The 19,427-nt window shown below is 38.5% G+C and overlaps 1 protein-coding gene across 2 annotated transcripts in view; it reads right to left on the bottom strand.

The window, feature by feature from the left end:
* BMP2K (BMP2 inducible kinase) overlaps nucleotides 1-19,427 on the bottom strand; it is a 60,697-nt gene that overhangs the window by 15,798 nt on the left and 25,472 nt on the right. The window contains exons 5-14 of one of the 2 annotated variants that reach the window (XM_032223948.1): nucleotides 19,054-19,175; nucleotides 18,199-18,280; nucleotides 16,930-17,062; nucleotides 15,149-15,252; nucleotides 13,570-13,649; nucleotides 9,882-10,039; nucleotides 8,687-8,862; nucleotides 7,643-7,750; nucleotides 5,928-6,109; nucleotides 4,495-4,652 (exon numbers count right to left, since the gene is read on the bottom strand). In XM_032223948.1, coding sequence (XP_032079839.1) covers nucleotides 4,495-4,652; nucleotides 5,928-6,109; nucleotides 7,643-7,750; nucleotides 8,687-8,862; nucleotides 9,882-10,039; nucleotides 13,570-13,649; nucleotides 15,149-15,252; nucleotides 16,930-17,062; nucleotides 18,199-18,280; nucleotides 19,054-19,175 — 1,303 coding nt within the window. The remainder of the gene's footprint in view (nucleotides 1-4,494; nucleotides 4,653-5,927; nucleotides 6,110-7,642; nucleotides 7,751-8,686; nucleotides 8,863-9,881; nucleotides 10,040-13,569; nucleotides 13,650-15,148; nucleotides 15,253-16,929; nucleotides 17,063-18,198; nucleotides 18,281-19,053; nucleotides 19,176-19,427) is intronic. The other variant, XM_032223949.1, reaches the window with a different exon arrangement.

Raw genomic sequence — 19,427 nt, 5'->3', positions numbered from 1 at the left:
CGGTTAATCTTGTATTTCATAAACGTTCTTTTTCATTTGTGGAAATAATATCCAAAAATTCTTCCTGCAACCCTTCTGAGATAATTTGCAGAAGTGTAACAAAAAGAAGAAAAAAAAAAGACCTCAATTTTAACCCAAACATTTAGTTGAACTAAGGGACAAATTTAATGATTGCTTCCAAAAATTGCCCGGAATTTAATAAATATCCAAGCCAAGGGGACCTCACAAGTGTGCAGCAGCCACAGGAGAACATGCATTCATAAAAGGGTAAAGAAATTCAAGAAATCAAAATAAAGATTTGTTTAATTTCTGAGTTTTTCCAGATTACTTATTATACTTATTAGTTCTTCCAATTATTTATTAGTTAGGTTCAAATACTTTAAAGGCTGGGTTCTGCATGAAAAGACACTGTTGTTATTTAGTACTAATTCAGAATTCTGTAGTGTTTCATGTTTCATTCATTTTAAAAAACAGTGGCTTAACTCTTTCATCATTCTCCCGCAGAACTGTTCTCTATTCTAGCAATGCGCAAGAAACACCTGTCAAAATTAAATATAAAGCACAGGTGAACTGCATGCTTACAGCAGCTGTTAGGCAATAGAAAGACTGTCCAATTTATCATATATGAAAGCTGCAGTGCACCTGCTCTTCAATTCTTTTTTCAGAAATCTATATTGTTTTTTGAATTTATTTATTTATTTTGACATTCTTAACAGCGCAGTACAGTTCTGCTCCAATTAATATACTGCCAAGAACAGTATATTCCATTTTGCTTCCCAAAAGCAATTTTTAAGGCTTCATTCCAGCTTGTGCAAACTGCATCAGCCCCATTCCCTCTGTGGCTACAGGCTGATCATTTCTCAAAGTGCAAGAATCATTTTGCAGAAGAGCCCAAATGTGAGAATTCCTTGCCTATGTAGATCTGAGCCATTAGCTGGATTATCCCTTCTATAAATCAGAGACCCATTTATTTCTGAAACAATTGAAAACTAACAAAGTCTCATTCTATGAGGATGGCAGTTTTGCCCATATGCTATTTGCTAAAAAGCCTAACTTTTCAAACAATAAAATTTTATCTGCTTTTTTTTTTGGGGGGGGGGGAGTCAGGATCCTTTTGTGGATGAAATTTCACTGAAGAGGAACAGTAGAATTTTTATGATCAATTTAAAAATTATAAATGGCATTCCAGAAGACAGCTGTATCAATTTTTAAAGCAATTTGAAACAATGCAAGTTTTTCTCTGCTAAATGTCCCCAGTGATCAAAAGCCAGCTAGCCTGTACAAGTCAAACAAATTAACAAATAAAATATTCACAGAATCAACACCATGTAGGGCTATAGACACCAAAAGACAATTGTAATTAAAATACACATTACAAAGAATAACATAAAACGTTTAACTTTCAACCTTCAATCACAGTAAATGAATATTCTTCATGCAAGACTTTTTCATATATATATATATAAACTAAGTCAAGTCTTGGAAAAATGAATTATACTTAAATGTTCTTTGGTATTACTTCTCCTTTTCTACAAGAAAGGAAACTGAAAAAGCATAGGTGTATTCCAAGAGTTTCTATCCAGTACAGAAATGTTTCTCTGCTACATGCAGATTTTAAATACTTAACACGGTAATAATAGTGTTAACAACAACAACAATAATAATAACTAAATCATAATTACTGTATCATCTTTTGTTCATTCGGGATAATGCAAGAATGGATAATCAAAATCCTACCGGATTGTTTATTCTGCATTTTTGATTGAATCTACTATTCTGTTTCCCTGAAAATAAGACCTCCCAGATAATAAGCCCAATAGGGCATTTGAGCGCATGCGCTAAAATAAAACCTACCACGAAAATAAGCCCTCCCTGAAAATATTGCGACACAGCAGCAGCCATGAGGAGACCACGCTCGCTGCCTCCTGCACCTCAAAAATAATAAGACCTCACCAAAAATAAGGCCAAGTGCTTATTTCGGAGATCAGAAGAAAATAAAACCCTGTCTTATTTTCAGGGAAACAGGGTATTAATTATACAGAAGTAAATTTAGAGACTGTCACAGGAAAAATACTGGAATTTTATCTTAGTAGATGTACTTATAGGTACAAAAAGTGAGTTTGGAAGACAAAATTATACTGAATAAAGAATTTTTTTTACACATTTTATATATTTCAATTCTTTAACTACAGGAAGCCTCAGTTCCTTATACTGTTCACAATCCAAAATGTTCAAGCAGTAATTCAGTTCTTGTTTATCAAAATGGAATAAATTGCATTTGTTTCTTCAGTTACTTAGATAATTAAGGGGAAAAGAACAACTTTGGAAGAACATAAACTGGGTTTTCCCACTTCACTGATCCTGCTATTATATTCGTTATCAGTTATTTACTGTGGAGATTGCTGGAATTGTACAAAGTGCAACAAGAATGCTATTAATCTATTGGGTCTTTTTTTAAATCCAATTCTTGCTGCAGGTGAGAATTGCAATTCAGTTACTAACAGCACAACTTCCAATGGCTGAAATACAGTTTGGGGAATAATCTTCAGTTAATATCAACAGGTATGGCCCAGAAAGTAATTCTAGATCTAATTGTGGTTTGAGAAGCAAGAAATTTTGTGAAATCCTTTCAAGTCTTACATATTTATTTACACATTTATCATAGATTTCTTCCAGGGTGATTAAACACTTCATTAGTAATACTGAGTTTTTACTGCGTGCTCTTTAGGTAAGCAGCTCCAAAACAGATATCAAAAAGTTGGAAGTTTCCAATGCTATGAAAAGGACATTCCAGTACATAACAAAAAGCATTTGAGAAGTTGAAACATTTATTCAGAGAAGAGGAAAAGCAAATTTTTTATCATGGCTCCTTCAAAGGGAAGCATTTTGAAAATTTACAGAGTTAATACATTCCAAATAAACTGCAAAACATTGCAAAACTATGAATTATAAAACTACTGCTTTCAGCTTAATACATAGGTTTTTAATAAATTACTAAATGTTTAAAGCCTTCTGTTTACTTTCTTGTACTTTTGCAAAACTTTAAAAATTTCCCATTAAATCTACAAGAAAACATTTGAAAAAAATTAACCATAAAACACAAAGAAATTTAAAATCCAATTATGGTTGATCCTCATGTAGGTATTCTATCATATGAAGTTATCCAATTTTATAATGTTGTTTAAGGAATAAGGTTTACTCCTTGCCATTTTATAACTTTGTGGAAGATGAGTAGATATATTGTAACCAATATGAATATATTGATTCATTTTTAATCAAGTAATTGTTTGGTAAATCAAGTAAAACTCAACATTCATTTAATACTGGCATCTATCAAAGGTCCTGTAACAGTTTCTCTGTAGCCTTCCTGAATTTAGTTACATGTGTTAAATATACAGCAATACAATAAATGTTATATTTTAACAAAGTGTTAAAACAGAGAATAAGAGACAATTGGCAATATGGATTAAACTTATTCATATTTAAGGATTCAGTTTAACTGGAATCTTTCAGGAGTCAGACCACTGTGTTAATAATATGCCTATCAAAACTACAGCTCATAGGATGGTTGTTTCAATGACAATCAATGACATTATCCATTATTTTAGCCACATAACAAAGAAAGCCCAGATTTAAGCTTCTTAGTTCACATGTGAAGGGCGTAAGAGAGAACATTAGTTGAAGATTGTGTTAATTCTGGGATGCTATGTCTAAATTGGACCACGAGCCTTTCATGACAGTAACACTCCCAATCAAAACAAGCAAGCTGCATTCTTAGCTTCATCATCTATATTTTGGTTAGGTTGCCTTTTACCAAGTTTAGAATCAATTTATTCTTTACAGCATTCTACGTTTTCTCCACAATTCATCTCCGCGAAAATGAACGATTACAGGTAAGTGGAAGCAACTTCAAGTAAACACACTGGCTTTTTGACTTGAAGATATTTTATTCAAATGTTGTTATTTTAGAACAATAAAGCAGCCTTTAACATTAAGCTACTCAAAATACATTACAAAACATTAACATAATGTACTGGGTCATTTTTCCCTCTTTCAGGCACTTTCAAAAGGCATTTTCAGACCCACAGAATCTCCTCTTCCAGTGTGCAAATGAACAAAACTGCCAAGTGAAGCAATAATGCATAGTGCTAACTGGTATTCTGCAGGGTTACACAAGCATATTTGTTTTTTTGCATTCTCGTTTAACATTCAAGTAATTATTCAACATACGACCCTGACGTTTTCTGTGGTTTTTGCAAATTGTTAAAATTATTTCTATTGCACACGTATATTTTTTTGGGGGGGTGACAGAAAGACAGGTCACATCGCGGGTCTAGTTTTGCCCTCAAATGCTCAGAAAGAGTTCTCTCTACAACAGACTGCGTGGCCCTTGAACAAAACAGTCTCCAGCACTGTCATCGGTACCTAACGAGCTTTTATTTTTTATTTTTTACTTTTATTGTGAAGCGAAATAAGCCTTCAAGCGTCCCTTACTTGATCTCAGAAGGTCAAACTCCCTGTCCAACAGCTCCTCCTCTGTCAGGTTGGAGAAATTGTCTTCTCCAAAAGGATTCCACCCAGACATATCAGGGGGGCTGCTGATGTTTTGTTTCTGGTAGCTGGAAAGAGACTCCGTGTCAGAGGAAGATGATCTGTGGGAATGGATTGAGAAAATGACTTCAGGCACTCTTCGGGTTATTTTAAGTCACGTTAAATGTCATTAAACACAGTGTAGAACAGGGATGGCTAATCTTTTCGGCATAAAAGTGCACACATGCACTCTCGTCTGGGCTGCGGCCATTTTTAATTCAAGGATTAAAACATTGGGTATTAAAAGTTAAAAACATCAAAATTATTATTCAAGCAGATAAAAAGAGCCAGTACATAGATGAGGTGGAAGTGGGATTTTCTACTAATCTATTAACTTGGTCCAAAATGGGATCCCTCCATCGAGGCCCCAAGCCTGTTGACAAAGACAGCTTGTCAAGCTGTCCCAAAGATGCTTTTTAAAAGAGGCAACTGGACTTTCTGGTTTTTCTTTCTGTTTTCTTAAAGAATACCCAAGGAAGTCCAGTTGCCTCTTGAAAAAGCACCTTTGGGACAACCATGACCTGGATGACTTGAGAATCTCCAAGCTTTTCCAGAAGGCCAAGAAGATAGGGGTGGATCTCACTCCGAGGGGCAAGGTATTCCAAAGGGTGGAAACCATGGCAGAAAAGTGCTTTTCCTAGACCACCACCACACCCCCGCAACTTGTTCTGACCTAGGCTTCCCCATCAGCATGAAGCTGAGTCCGAGTCCTGATAAACCCCTTTTATTTATAATTTACAGCGAATTCCTCTCCCATGGTCTTTCAAGATAGTTCACAATTACTGACCTTTATCAGGCTTGGAGAGTGGCCAGGCCGATATATTTCAGATACTTGGCAATACTTGGCAAGAATGTAGGAATGAACTAATTGTCTCATGCAATCTCCACTCCCCTTTTATTCCCTATGAGAGGGGCCATTCACCATCCACCTGTGGCTTTATTCCCAAGTTGACCCTTATTCCTTAGCTGTTCCCTTCATCTGGCAACTCTGCGCATGCGCACACTGGGAACAGGTTCCAGCTGTTCGTCTGCCTCACTGATGTCTAGCTCCAAAGGCAGCGGAGAATTGTCAGACGGCTCTGGCCCCCTCTCTGCCTCCGACACAGAGCACACATCAGAGCCTTCCTCAGACTCCAGGACTGGCTCATGTTCCTCCCCAAACCTCCTCACTGTCCGAATCTGCTGCCAGCTCCACTGGTGGGCCACAACACAAGTGCAATTCCTTGGCTAACGGGATCCAGAGCTTGCACCTTCTGCCGGATTGAGTGGGGTTGGCCAATCCCTTTGGGGTGAGATGGTTCTTTAAGTGCAGTGGCTAAAAACGCGAGGAAGCTTGCCTGTTTGTGGAATAAGGAGCATCCAGAGCTGCACCCACATGAGCTGGAAAGGATTTAGAATGAGAGATTAAGGCTGGTGAAAACTCCTGAGGAGAGGTAAGAAACTCAGGGGAACGTTTCGGTGGTGGCAACTGATTCCCAAGGACCTGTTGCTGTAGAAGAGCTTGTTGGTACTGCTGCATCTCAAAGGAGAAGGAGAAGAATGTCAGCACTGCAAAACTCTACCTCAGGTAAGCCTTAAAACAAATGACCCCAATCACACCTTGCACAGAAAATGAACATCTTCACTGAATTAACAGAAAAACACAAAACATCTGGAATTTAAACTGGCATCAAGAAACAAACAAGCTGTTAAAATAAGTTAAATCGGTTAATTAATTAGTTCCGTTTCATTTCATTGATTGTCGTTGCACCGCAACAGCGAAATCAAATGCCATCCTCAAATGTACATTATTAGAACTATAAAAATAAGAACACAAATACACATCCTTCACATGCTATTTAACTGAAACTGAAAACCCCTGATTCTGCATTAATATTGCACTACACCATAGAATCCAATGGAGTTACTGCCCTGGGATAGGAGCTGTTTTTCAGCCTGTTTGTCCTTGTTTTTATTGTCCTGTACCGTCTGCCAGATGGTAATAGTTCAAAAAAAGGGTTGCCGAGGATGAGATGGATCTTTAAAAATGTTTTGAACTTTCTAAAGGCAACAGGAGCTCTAAAGCTCTTCCAAAGAGGGGAGAGGGCAACCCATGATCCTCTGGGCAATGACGTTGACCCTCTGGAGCGCTGTCCTATCTGCCACTGTGCAATTCACAAACCATAGAGAGGCGCAGTAAGTTAAAATACTCTCTATGGTGCAGCGGTAGAAGGTCACCAGCAGTTTTCCATTCAGTTGTTGTTTCCTGAGAAGTCTCATATAGTTACATAATTAAGCACAATTAAATTATGCCATCTATTCCTCTCGCTCCACATTATGATGAACATAAAATGATGTAGCAAGACATTCTTGGGTGGGAGGGATCTTCACCAAAAATTTACAATATTGAACAAATATTGCTGTTTTTGATGGGTATTTTTCCCCGTTTCCAATATTTACTTCTGGTTTCCAGCAAAAAATACCCAATTGCATTCACTCAATGACCACCGGAAAAAAATTGCCGAAAAGACAGGTCCAGTCACATGATTTACAACTGCAACAACTTGCAACCATAATTCCGGGTTCAATTCCGGTTTTGAGTCGAGGATTATGTCCATTTATTTTGACCAAAAAACCCTTACAATTTGTTTTTCAAGAAGTAACATTTTTCTTCTATTAATTAAATATTATGGGAAGTAAATAATATGGAAGGGATTGAAAACTGAAGATGTATCATTTTCTTCACACACATTTCATTGTTTCATAAGCCAAAATAAAAAAAAGTAGCAGTCCAGAAAAATAAGGTACCTTGAAGAGGATGTATTTAAGATGAGGCTCCGCTAAAAGCCACCAGATTTATATATTCTGAGTTTAATTTATTTACATAATACTGTTAAATTCGCTCTCAATTCATTGGTTTGCTTTAGTGAACAATAAATGGTTTGACAAAATGTTTGCTAAGTAGAGCCTAATAAATTAGAGGGAGCTAATCAGTGCAATCAAACTATTATTACAGTCCAAGCTTCCCTTTCTTAGCTAGAAGGGTTTTATTGGGTTTCCCAAAGTGATTTACCATAGCAGGATATGGAGAAGGAGTGGGTTGCTGCTGCTGCTGCTGCTGATACACAGTGCGTATCAAAAGCTGCTGCTGAACAACATGCTGCTGCATTGCTTGCTGATACTGTAATTGAAAAAGAAAATATTTGCATAAATCACAAATGCTGCTCAATCAAGTGAAATAACCCACAAACAAAACTGCTTTTGGCAACTCGGGGGGAAAAAAAACCAGGGAAAGCCACAGAGGAATTCTCTAGTAATTGTTTAATCCTTATTGTGAACAAAACAGTCCCAAGGTAAGCTACCGTGTTTCCCTGAAAATAAGACTAGGTCTTATGGGTTTTTTTGCTACCAAAAAAAGGCACCAGGTCTTATTTTCAGGAGGGCGGGGGGGGGGATGTCGTCCACTGACCCACCTCACTTGCGCACGTCGCCCCCCTGGCCTCCTTTTCGCCTTCAGGAACTTCTTCTGCAGCCAGCAAGGCTTTCATGAAGGCCTTTGTAGACGATAACCGAGCTCCGGATCAATCTGGATCTCTGTTATTGACTGAAGAGGCTGTCAGGAAAGCCTTGCAGGTAGAAGAAATGGGCCGGCAAGGCAGGTGTCGGGGTGTGCAAGACGTGGCTGCAAAGATAAGTAATAGGGCAGCTCCACCCCTCCATCCCCACCCTAGCTTATTTTTTAACCCGTGCATCCTGGAGTGGGAGGTGTCTTAATTAGGGCTTATTTTGGGAGCTAAGGCTTATATTGGGCACAGGTGTAAAAATCAAGCTAGGACTTACTTTCGGGGTAGGTTGTATTTTGGGGAAAACACGGTGGTTTGGGGGCGGGGCGGTTCAGGGCTGTTCCTACTCTGTGTTTCACATTCTCTACGCTCTGTACCCCACGTAAAAATGTTAGAAATAGCAAATAGACACATCCCAAATGCAGAGCAAATCGAAAGGCATTCTGCAAAATGGTGAGGAAGACAGACAGCTTATATAAGATTTGAGTCTTAAAGAAAGTAGAAGAGGCAACGTGAAAGTGGGATTACACATCGCAGCTAAGCCACAGCGTTACCTGCTGCACGTATGAATCATGGAGCAATTGTTGTTGCTGCTGTTGCTGTTGCTGATGTAAATGATGCAGCTGTTGTAGCCTCCAGTCACCTTGCTGTAGTTGTTGCAATACTCTGTTCTGCTGTGGGGTTCCCGGCGACAATACGCTCTCGTGACCATTTCCAATCTTTGAGGCTCCTGGAACATTTCCAAATGCACATTAATGAATTTATTTAACATGTATTTTCCTGATGACTCCAATGGCCCATCCCCAAGCTCCATAAAACTCTTAGCCTAGGAATAGCAAATCTTTCACACTTCACTTCACTCACTAATTACCTCCAATAGACCGATTAGATCCCACAGATTAGGCCTCCTCCGAATTCCATCCACTGGCCAATGCCGACTGGCGACCACTCGGAGGAGGGCCTTCTCTGTGGCTGCTCCGGCCCTCTGGAACGAGCTCCCTGTGGAGATTCGGACCCTCACCACCCTCCAGGCTTTCCGCAAAGCCGTTAAAACCTGGCTGTTCCGACAGGCCTGGGGCTGATGAGTTCCTGTCCCCGCTCGAATGGTGTGTCTGTTGAGTTGTTTTTAAAATTGTGGTATTGTTTGTCTATGTCTTTTTTCCCCTATTTGTATCCCCCTGACTTGGGTTGTGAGCCGCCCTGAGTCCCTTCTGGGAAAAGGGCGGCATAGAAATATAATAAATTCAATTCAATTCACTTTTCTACAGAATATTTTCTTTGCCCTGCTTTATTTCCCCTTCAGCTAAGCCTTGACAAATAGTAACGAATCATCGATATTTTGGCGGTACAGCTACAATTTTCAACTATCCTAACCCAGTAAATTTTACATCTTAATACAGAACATTGAACATTTCCTGTAAACATAACCCTGTTGTTGCTCACTAAGAACTCCACAATGTAACATTATCGCCTGGAATATTAACAAGACTTTGTTTATTTTGGGATGAGTGAACTGTTTTGCTACAGAGAAATTTTTAACTAGATGCATTGCTTTTTAAAACAATAACATGTTTTTTACAACTCTGTGGTAGCAATTCTCATACTGTGCTAAAATCCACAATTGCTTGATTCTTACACATTCAGAAGGCAACTGCTGATGCCTTCTAATTCTGGAATGAAGTAACCATGATTTCTACTCGTTACCAAAAGGAGCTCTTTACAGCTCACTGCATTCGTTTGAGAAATTACCTTTGTGTTCATTGTTAAAATCCCCGGGAACTGGCACTTTTACTGGTGTGGCTGAGCTCTGAATTGTAAGAACACTAGAAGTGGCAGTGCTTGCATTGGCCTTTGGTCTCTGACGGGGTGCTATTGAGGTTTCTGTTGGTCCAATGGCATCTGTTATTCTAACAAAAGAAATGAAGAAGGAACTTTGTTATAATCTTTTTATAAGCAATGTACAGAATAATATGGGTGGTAAAGGTGTGTAGGAATTTCACAAAGGTTACTGGGGTGACAAATACAGCTCCCCAACTCAGAATGTTTCTAATTTTTAGTTAGTTAGTTAGTTCAGTAGGTAGATATGTAGATAGGTGGGAAGGAAAATACCTACCTACCTACTGAACTAACTAACTATGCCACACATCTCACAGTTATAGAAACACTGGGAGTCTTACAGCATAATACAAAGATGATACAAAACAATTACAAATTAAGAAAGATTAAATGAAAGCTAAAAAGCCAAGAGGACGGACAATATAGGGGTGGAGATTTATTCTCTAACTACCCATCAGCACCCCCTGCATATTGGGGCGACAGACCTCCAAGCAAAGCCAGGTTTTAAGGCTATTCCAGAAGGCCAGGAGTGTGGGGGACTGAAATAGGCAGTTTCATCTTATTTGGACTACTGCAGGGCTTCCCTTAAAAGACCATCCAAATACTATAGGGGTGATTTAATTCCATCTATGTGATACCTCTACTACACAAACTACATTGATCGCTAGTTTGCTACTGGCTACAATTCAAGGACCTCTTACTTCTGCTTGGCTGAGGGCCTGGGTATCTATGGGATCGCCTTGTTCTATCTCTTTCTATCCCTCTGATAAGACCCAGCAGGATCACAGGCACCAAAAGCAACAGTACTTCAACAACGGCCTTCTCTGTGCTCACTCTACTTGCTGAAAATACATTTCCCAAAGTTCACAAGCTACAATCTTCCTGTCCTTTGAGGAAGCTGTAAAGACCTGATTTTTTTCAACAGGGTTGGGGGCAAGGTGATTTTGTGACCCCACTTTTACTAATTGACTAACAGATGCATTGTAATTATCTAATTACTAGCTGAATACCCGTACTTCATAACGAAACTATGTGATCGGGCTATGCAGAAGAAATTCAGTTCATAATCCGTTCGCTCAGTGGTGGTCAAGATTGAAACACATAAGGGAACATCAGTCCCACTGCCTTGAGTCCGGAAGCAGTTCCATAGGTGGAAGGCATAGACATTTTGGTGAGGTACCGACATTTAGTACTGTAAGGAGCCCCAGACCGCTCCTGAGTGAAGGAGTGGATCATCTGCCAGTATGAACTGAAGTAACGGAATGTGAGGCAACTGGCAGTTAGAACAGAGTTCTTTTCAGGCGGGGAGGAGGAGTAGAACTCCTTAGCATCAGAGCGTGTTAATTACTCTATGAGAATTACTAATGATCTGATGGTCATTTCGAAAAATCCTTTCTTAGTGAGCACCTAGAAGCCAAGCGAAACATATGTGCCAAATTTCAGGTTTGTAGGCTTTACGGTTCTGGAGATTTTGTGATGAGTGAGTGGTATTTGGCTCTTGATATAGATAGATAGATAGATGGATGGATGGATGGATGGATGGATGGATGGATGGATGGATGGATGGATAGATGATAGATAGATAGATAGATAGATAGATAGATAGATAGATAGATAGATAGATAGATGCCATTCTCTATGGATTCTTAATTATCTTTGCTTGTGCATTTTAACGTCGTTTTCAAAGTATATTTTGCTGCACATTGCCTAGAGTTTGTGCTACCTGAGGCAGCTTATACATTTCAAACAAATAAAAATAAAACCATCTTTCTCTCTTCCCAGCTATGAGACCAAGAGAACGTGAATGGAAATAGTGTTTCTTCACCCCATAACCAGCCTATTGTGTCTCAATGCTGAGCCATGACAACAACGACGTTACAGTTGAAGGGATAGAAAAATACTTATCACCAGCCCTTGTTTCACAATAAGAGTCTAATAGTTGGCAGTGGAAGTATAGATAATTTCATCTTTGTTTCCCTTTTCAGCATCCCGTTATATTAATATGTATCATGTCTGGTTAAGAAGCATAGCAAGAAACAAAGATAACTCTTTACTACAGCTTGATGTTTTTTTTAAAAAAATCTTGCGTTTTTTTACTCTGAACAGTTTGAAAGAGAGTTTTAAAACAGAAAAGTGTGTTCTGGCTTCTATTCCTAGTCCTTATTATGCAAAAAAAAAACATAAAAAGCAAAGGTTAGAAACATCTCAGCTCAATTTAGTTAAATTATGCAATACATAAACATCTTTAAGTTTTTTCTATGCCTTCAAAATTGTGCATTGGGAAGCAGTGTGTCTGTGTGCATGTACACATGTGTGTATTTAAGGGTATGTGTCAGAGGTGGTATTTAGCCGGTTCTCTCCTATTTGAGCGAACCAGTAGCGGAGGCTGCGGGAGGCTCCACCCACCCGTCCCGATGTAACACGCAAGCACTGAGCATGCGCAGATGAGGCACATGGCCTCACATTTGCGAACCGGTAGGGAAGGTAAGTGAATCCCAGCTCTGGTATGTGTGTAGACATACATCATATCTGTTTATTCTTCAAAATTATCACAAGAGGGCGCTTGTGTAATATTTTCTCTGAAAGAAGCATGCATTAATGACTTATTAAATCCCGAATGTGCCGCTCAGTTTACCTTCAAATGTACCCTAGTACATTTGTACAAAAATTGATTTTTAACAAAATAAATAAATAAATAAACCACTGCCGTTAAAAAAAAAAAAAAAGCAAAATCAGATTACTAACAATGGAAACCATTCAAGAGCAAACATTTGATCTTATAAATATACCGGATTATTCTCTTTAAATGGGCAACCCTTGTCTCAAATACCCTTTCTCTTAACATATATGCAAGAGAACAAGAGTGGAAGGCAGAGGAAAATATGGGAGCTCGCAACACTTCTATTTATCTTTTTTTCCTGCACTTTTTTTTCTTTCCCCTTTTTTCCTTCCTTTATATTACTTTTATCTGCTCGTTAAAACTTTCAATAGAGTTAATATTTTTATAAATAGCAAGGGAGCAACAAAAGCATTCTGGATGAAGCATATGATCCAGAATTATCACTGTGTAGATTCAAGCCAAGATGGACCTTAGGGCAATTTTTTTATCACTGTTAGCTATACTATCCTTCAGGGCCATCTACAAGGGCCGAAAGCACTGCACAATGACAGCACTGTTCCTGAGCGGGCAGGTTCTGTCCATCAAATGTTGTAGAGGAGAGTGGGGTCAATTCATTATGGGGGATTCTAGGCTTCAGCTTTCCCTTCATCCCATTTAAACTCTGCATGAAGCCAATGGGAAGTTAGCAATGCATTGGAAGGATTGCATGTGGAGTAACCAGCCTGGATTCCACCCAAGCAAGAGCAAGTGGCTATTCATTCAGCAGCTGGCTGACCACGGTCTTGTACCAATTCTGATTCTGAACTGAACTATGTTCTACATGGAACTAGGAGCTTTCCTGGACTCACAGCACTCACACCAGGGGAAATTGTGTTCAGAAGTGAGCATCTTGTGGCCACAGGACAAAGCTCTGCATAATGAAGTTTAATAGTATGCCAAAAAAAAGTGGACTGAATTATTTAATAAAATTATTGCACTCACCTAGCTTTTATTTGGCTTTTCTTAGCAGCAGCCTCACTAGCTGTCAAGGGCTCAGGAAGAGTTGAAGGGAGAGGAGAATTCTTGGGGAAATAAGCGAGTATATGTTAGGAATAGTTTTTTTTTATTAAAAAAAATAGTAACAGAAAAGTTTTATATCATACCAAGTTGAACATAATCACATTGCATACCAACAATAAACAAGGAAGCCTATGTATGGTATTATTCTATTTGGAGAACTGGGGGGTGTAGCCGCCTTGTGAGGTTTCAGGTGGTCCCCAAAAACTTCTAAAGCACGATTTCACGATTTCATTGAGGGCCGCATCAGGGTTGTGTTTGGCCTCGAGGGGACAGAGTGGCCATGGCAAGCTCGATATCACTCGTGTTGGGGGCACTGTCAGGATTCCCATGGATGCCCTAATTAACTCTTGAGGCTCGAGCCGAGTTTCAAAAGAAATCCAGTTATTTATTAAGAGCAACATCTCAGCATGGAGTGAAGTCAGCTCTGCCCCATGTAATTTATGGCCCAACTATGACCTTGTTTTCCCCCCTCCTCCCAGGGTGTGTCATATATCACATTCTCCCAACGGAGCACTTTCATGGACTGTAGAAAACACGCCTCTCTGGCTGGCTCTGCTAACCTGGGATACAGCCTTGAGAAAGGTATGCGTGAAATGTGTTTCTGGTCATGACTGCTGAGCTGCTCCGTCAGTTCTCCGCTGTCCTGCCTATGGCAACTCAAGAACAGGCCAGGAAGGCTTTACGAGTTGACTGTTTTCGGCTGTGATGGCCTCCTGCAACCCTCTGCCAGCAAAAACAGAGCTTGGGAGGCCTTGCGAGATCCATTTTCGATGGCAGAGACACCATGGACCGATCCTTCACTGTTTTCAGGGCCAGATCTAAGCACCCCGCGGGCCTTGAGTTTGACATCCCTGTTCTAAAGTATCAGAGGAACAGTATGCGCTATTTGCAGAATGACATTTGGGAAGAAGTCTTGATGTGGCTAACAGCTGCCTCACATAAGGAGAGGCCAGGTACCCCACGTCAACAATGGAAAGAAGATGGTGAAAGTCACCTGAGCGCAGCAAGGCTTGCAGAGTGCAGGGCAACGGAGGCGGCTTTCTGATGGTGGCTTTATGATCAGGTTGCTTAGTGACAGAAATTCCAGTCCCAATTACTGTTGTAATTCAAAGACCACCTGTACAGTACTATTCTGCATTTTTAACTTTGATTTTCGTTTTTGTTTTTGCAAGAAACAAGGTCAGGTGAATAGCTCTTAACTTGGTCAATTATTTAATGACACAAGCATATCTTGGAAATGAGGCCAGGAAGTAATACGTCAAGTGCATTAAAAATGCATATTGCATTTGTTATGATCAATACAAGCATACATTATCTTATTCGGTAACTTTTAAGAATAAACTCTTCCCTTGTCGATACTACATTTGTTAAAAGATATGGTCTTTTTCAACAGAGGAAGATGAATTAATATTTTTTTTAAGTAAACCTGATTACCACTCCTACTTATTATTCTGAACAAGATGTACTGTGTCAAAACAGGCACAAATACGGATCTACGTACATTCATGTTTAAAATTGGACAGTCCTTTTTGGCAAGTTTAAAGGCAAAATAAGATACTTGAAAGATATCAGGTCTTCGCTCTTGATCTGGTTCAAGCATGTATCCTGTTGAGTACAGCAAATTAAATTATTAACATAAAAGTGAAAAGTCACTAAGGCAACCAAGTTTATTAAGAGTGAATAAATTGATTTTATAGTTACCTCTGAGTTCTAATTACATTATTTTCTACAGATTAAGGAAGTACCATAGCCAGGTATGGGTGTTAAGAGGATAGAGTGATTGGATTGATTCCTCTTAATTGTCATTACATTATTTTATGTAATAGTCTTACATCTATCCATAAATCACACTGTGAACTTTGTACCAGTTCTATCTAGCAACTAAGCTACAGGTTTTTTTTTTTCTTTTTAAATTAGATCTGGCTAATTTCATGCCTTCACAACTTAACAGCTAAATTATTCTAAACTGCTTCAAAAAATTATTTTAATCACCATTTGGCACCACTGTAAATTATCTTTCAGGCCTAATTTATGGTACCAATTTTAACTTTCCACACCCTTAAACTGCCAAGGCTAGATATTCTTGAATGCTGTATCTCCTATTGTATCATTCTTAGGCAAATAAAATACCACATCAATTCTACCTGGAAAATCATCACAATGTACATTTGATGACTGTGTGATAATGAAGCAATTTTCCCTGAGATTCTTCACTTCTTAACGCTATTATTTTTTAGATTCCAAAAAGAGTTTCATCTGTACTGGCCAGGATTAAGCTACAGACAATAAAAAATGTTAGTACCATTCCCTGCATAAGCACTCTAGTAGACGAATGTTTTTTTTAGTTTGAAAGCAAAGTGAGCCTACACAAAAATGGAAGTATCACTTTTCATACATCTGTAATTTTTTGTTTATAAATTGATGGCATTTTTTAAGGAAGAAAAGTGGCTTGATAGGGACCTGAGAACTTTCTAAACTTATTTTATGGGTGGTGATCCATCACACATAAAAGATTGCATTAACTAAGCCGTTGCTCAGAATTAGCAATGCTGTCATAAAATGTCAAAATAAATTTAGAGAACCAAAAGAGCACTGCTATTCCAACATAGCTAAAATTATAAATCTGTAAAAAAATCTATATTTGCAATAACTTTCTCTAGAAAGGGAGGGGAAGAGAAAAGAAGGTATTAACAGGAATTAGAAGTCTGATTATACACAAAGAGCCACTGAAATCTAAGTATAATAATTTAGAACTACCTATAACAGTCTAAATGTAGAAATTCATTCAACTAAAGAACTGAGTTTTTGAACACATTAGGTATAGGTAAAGGTTCCCCTCGCACATATGTGCTAGTCGTTTCCAACTCTAGGGGACGGTGCTCATCTCTGTTTCAAAGCCGAAGAGCCAGCCCCGTCCAAAGATGTCTCCATGATCATGTGGCCGGCATGACTAAACACCGAAGGCGCATGGAACGCTGTTACCTTCCCAACAAAGGTGGCTCCTATTTTTCAACTTGCATTTTTACATACTTTCGAACTGCTAGGTTGGGAGAAGCTGGGACAAGTAACAGGAGCTCACTCTGTTATGTGGCACTAGGGATTCGAACCACCAAACCACCGAACTGCTGATCGAGAAGCTCAGCATCTTAGCCACTGAACCATCACGTCCCTTTGAACACATTATTTATTTTTAAAACCTCGTGATATTAACATGTTATGCCTACACGTAGCAATTTAATTTCACATAGAAAGTTCAGTAGGTAAAGTGTACCAGTTACTTACTTATCAAACAATGCATACTGTGTGAATAGCGTGAATTGTCTGGGATGGTAAAGCTTCCATCACAAATAGCAACCTGACTCTCACCAAAGGGAAGTGTGAAAAAACAAAGTTTATACAGCAAGCAGCCAAGGGCCTGTTTAAAAAAGCACATCATTATAGTAGTAACTGAACTATAAAAACAGCAGACTATTTCAAAAGTTGCAATCAGTTTTGTTATCACAATTTCATATTATTTGAACAATTGCTAGATATAATAATAAAACCATTAAAACATGTTGTGTTACTTAGATCATTTAGTACTATTTAGCAGCAACTTTTCCTAAACTATAATTCTGTCACATTTGCTCATTTTAACAATAATTTTCTTGATTTATTTTTTTTTTTGCTGCTTGTGGCATTATGACAATTTATTCTGATGGTCATTTATTTCACTTCTACATCTTCAAAGTACACTTGTCCTAGCAAAAGTGCTATTGTGGTAAATACTGTATTTTTGGAGTATAAGACGCACCCTTTTCCCTCATAAAAAAAGCTGAAAATCTGGATGCGTCTTATACACTAAATACAGCATTTTTTCACCCCCGAAACTCCACCCCCTGTAGGAGCCTGTAGGAGGCTTTCAGAGTGCTCCTGGGAGCTGGGGATGGCAGAAATGAGCGAAAAACAGGCCTTTTTGTTCAGTTTTGCTCCTTCCCAGCCCCCAGAAGCACTCTATAAGCCTCCTAAAGGCTATGCATGCAATTTTTTGACAAAAAAATGGGCCTGTTTTCATGAAAAACAGGCTGTTTTTTGCTCGTTTTGGGGGGGGGGCACCCCCCAGGAGCACTCTACAAGCCTTTTAAAGGCTATTCGTGTCCTTTTTTCCCCACAAAAACAGGCCATTTTGGGGAGATCTGCAGAGTGCAAAAACTTTTTTTTTTATTTATCTCTTCAAAACCTTGGTGCATCTTATACTCCGAAAAATACGGTAGTTTCCAAATGTAATGGATTGGATTGTTTCTATAAATTTAGTCAACAGAATAAAAAAAACCAAAATAAATATGATTCTTTTAAAATGATGTTCTACATTGAATTTGGCAGATTAAAAATGTCACCCATTTCATTTTTATAAATTGTATAGAAGATATGAGTTGGATTCAGACACTTATACACAGCAGACTCACTGAAATTAAGAAAGATTACAATAAACCTGGCTACTTATAGATTCTTCTAATATACTGATTTGGTCAGCTCCTTTCTTATTAATTCTTACAAAAGAGTTTATCTTACCCAGATATCTGCCTTGGTTGTAATTGTTTTCCCTCCATAAAGATTGATCATTTCAGGAGCTCTATACGACAATGTGGTATACCTTAAGGCAAAATAATAAAAGTGAAGAGTAAAAGTTAATCAAACACAAATATGACTACTGTAACCTGTTTTACAAACCCAAACTACACAGCTATTGCACTAGTAAAAGTACTTGAAGGTGGGGTATTATTATTTTTTTTTAAATTATGACACTCTTCGATACATTTTTCTCAAGGTGGTTGATTAAGAAATCAGACCTGGATATGAGCATAAAATGTTTTGATTACTGACGGTTTGGCTTAGTTTTTTGCAATTTAGGGATGCACACAATAGCAAAGAGCAAAAGCATTCTACATCAATGGCAGAAGGAAAAAGATACTAAAGGTCAGCTGGGGGCAGCAGGAGTGGCAGGAAGGAGGGGGGAGGTCACAGAATGCAGAGTGGCCAGAGGGGCAGAGATGGCAGAGTGGGGGAGGGTTGAAGTGCATGCTAGAATTGTAAATGCAGACAGGCAGAAAAGCTCTGGATTTTGATCATGGGACTACAGGGAGAGAAGTGCTTCAGTGACTTCACCTCTGAAAAACATAACTATTTGTTTAGTACCACTGTAACTTCAAAAGGCCATTGATGGAATGGTTATTAAATGAGGACTATATAGAACGGATTTCTAAATGTACAAATTCATTCAATTAAAGAACCGAGCCTTTGGATACATTCTTTTTTTAAAAAACGTTCTGCTATTAAAGCAGGCACTCGAGATTTGCAAACATTTTAAAGATGTATTTTGCTATTGTTAAGATGGAGAAAACTGCTGCCTTAAGATGTGCAACTTACTTTTTAATTTCTTCTTCAACTCCACTGACTCCATCTTTCTGAGGGTTAAGGAATTTATTAGTGGCACTGCCGAAGTCACAAAGCACATAGTTTCCACTGTCATTCAATAAAAGGTTTTCAACCTAGAAGGAAACAAAAATCAATTTACAACAAATAAACACAAACACCGAATATAGTTCTAATAATTTTCAAGCACTTAGCTGTTTGAGTTAGATTGAAGAAGTAAACGTTATTATTACTTTAATTCCCCCAAGTAAAGATATATACACTATATTATGACATACACTGCATTCACACCTCAAGAGTAAATATAATAGAGTTAACAAGCTGCTTGCAATTAGCCTGCCAAACATTCTGCCCCCAAAAGAAATGAA

Source organism: Thamnophis elegans, chromosome 9, assembly GCF_009769535.1.
Source record: "Thamnophis elegans isolate rThaEle1 chromosome 9, rThaEle1.pri, whole genome shotgun sequence".
Classification (NCBI taxonomy): Eukaryota; Metazoa; Chordata; class Lepidosauria; order Squamata; family Colubridae; genus Thamnophis; species Thamnophis elegans.
The sequence above is the reverse complement of the archived record's forward strand: the minus strand, read 5'-3'. Positions and strand labels throughout refer to the sequence as shown.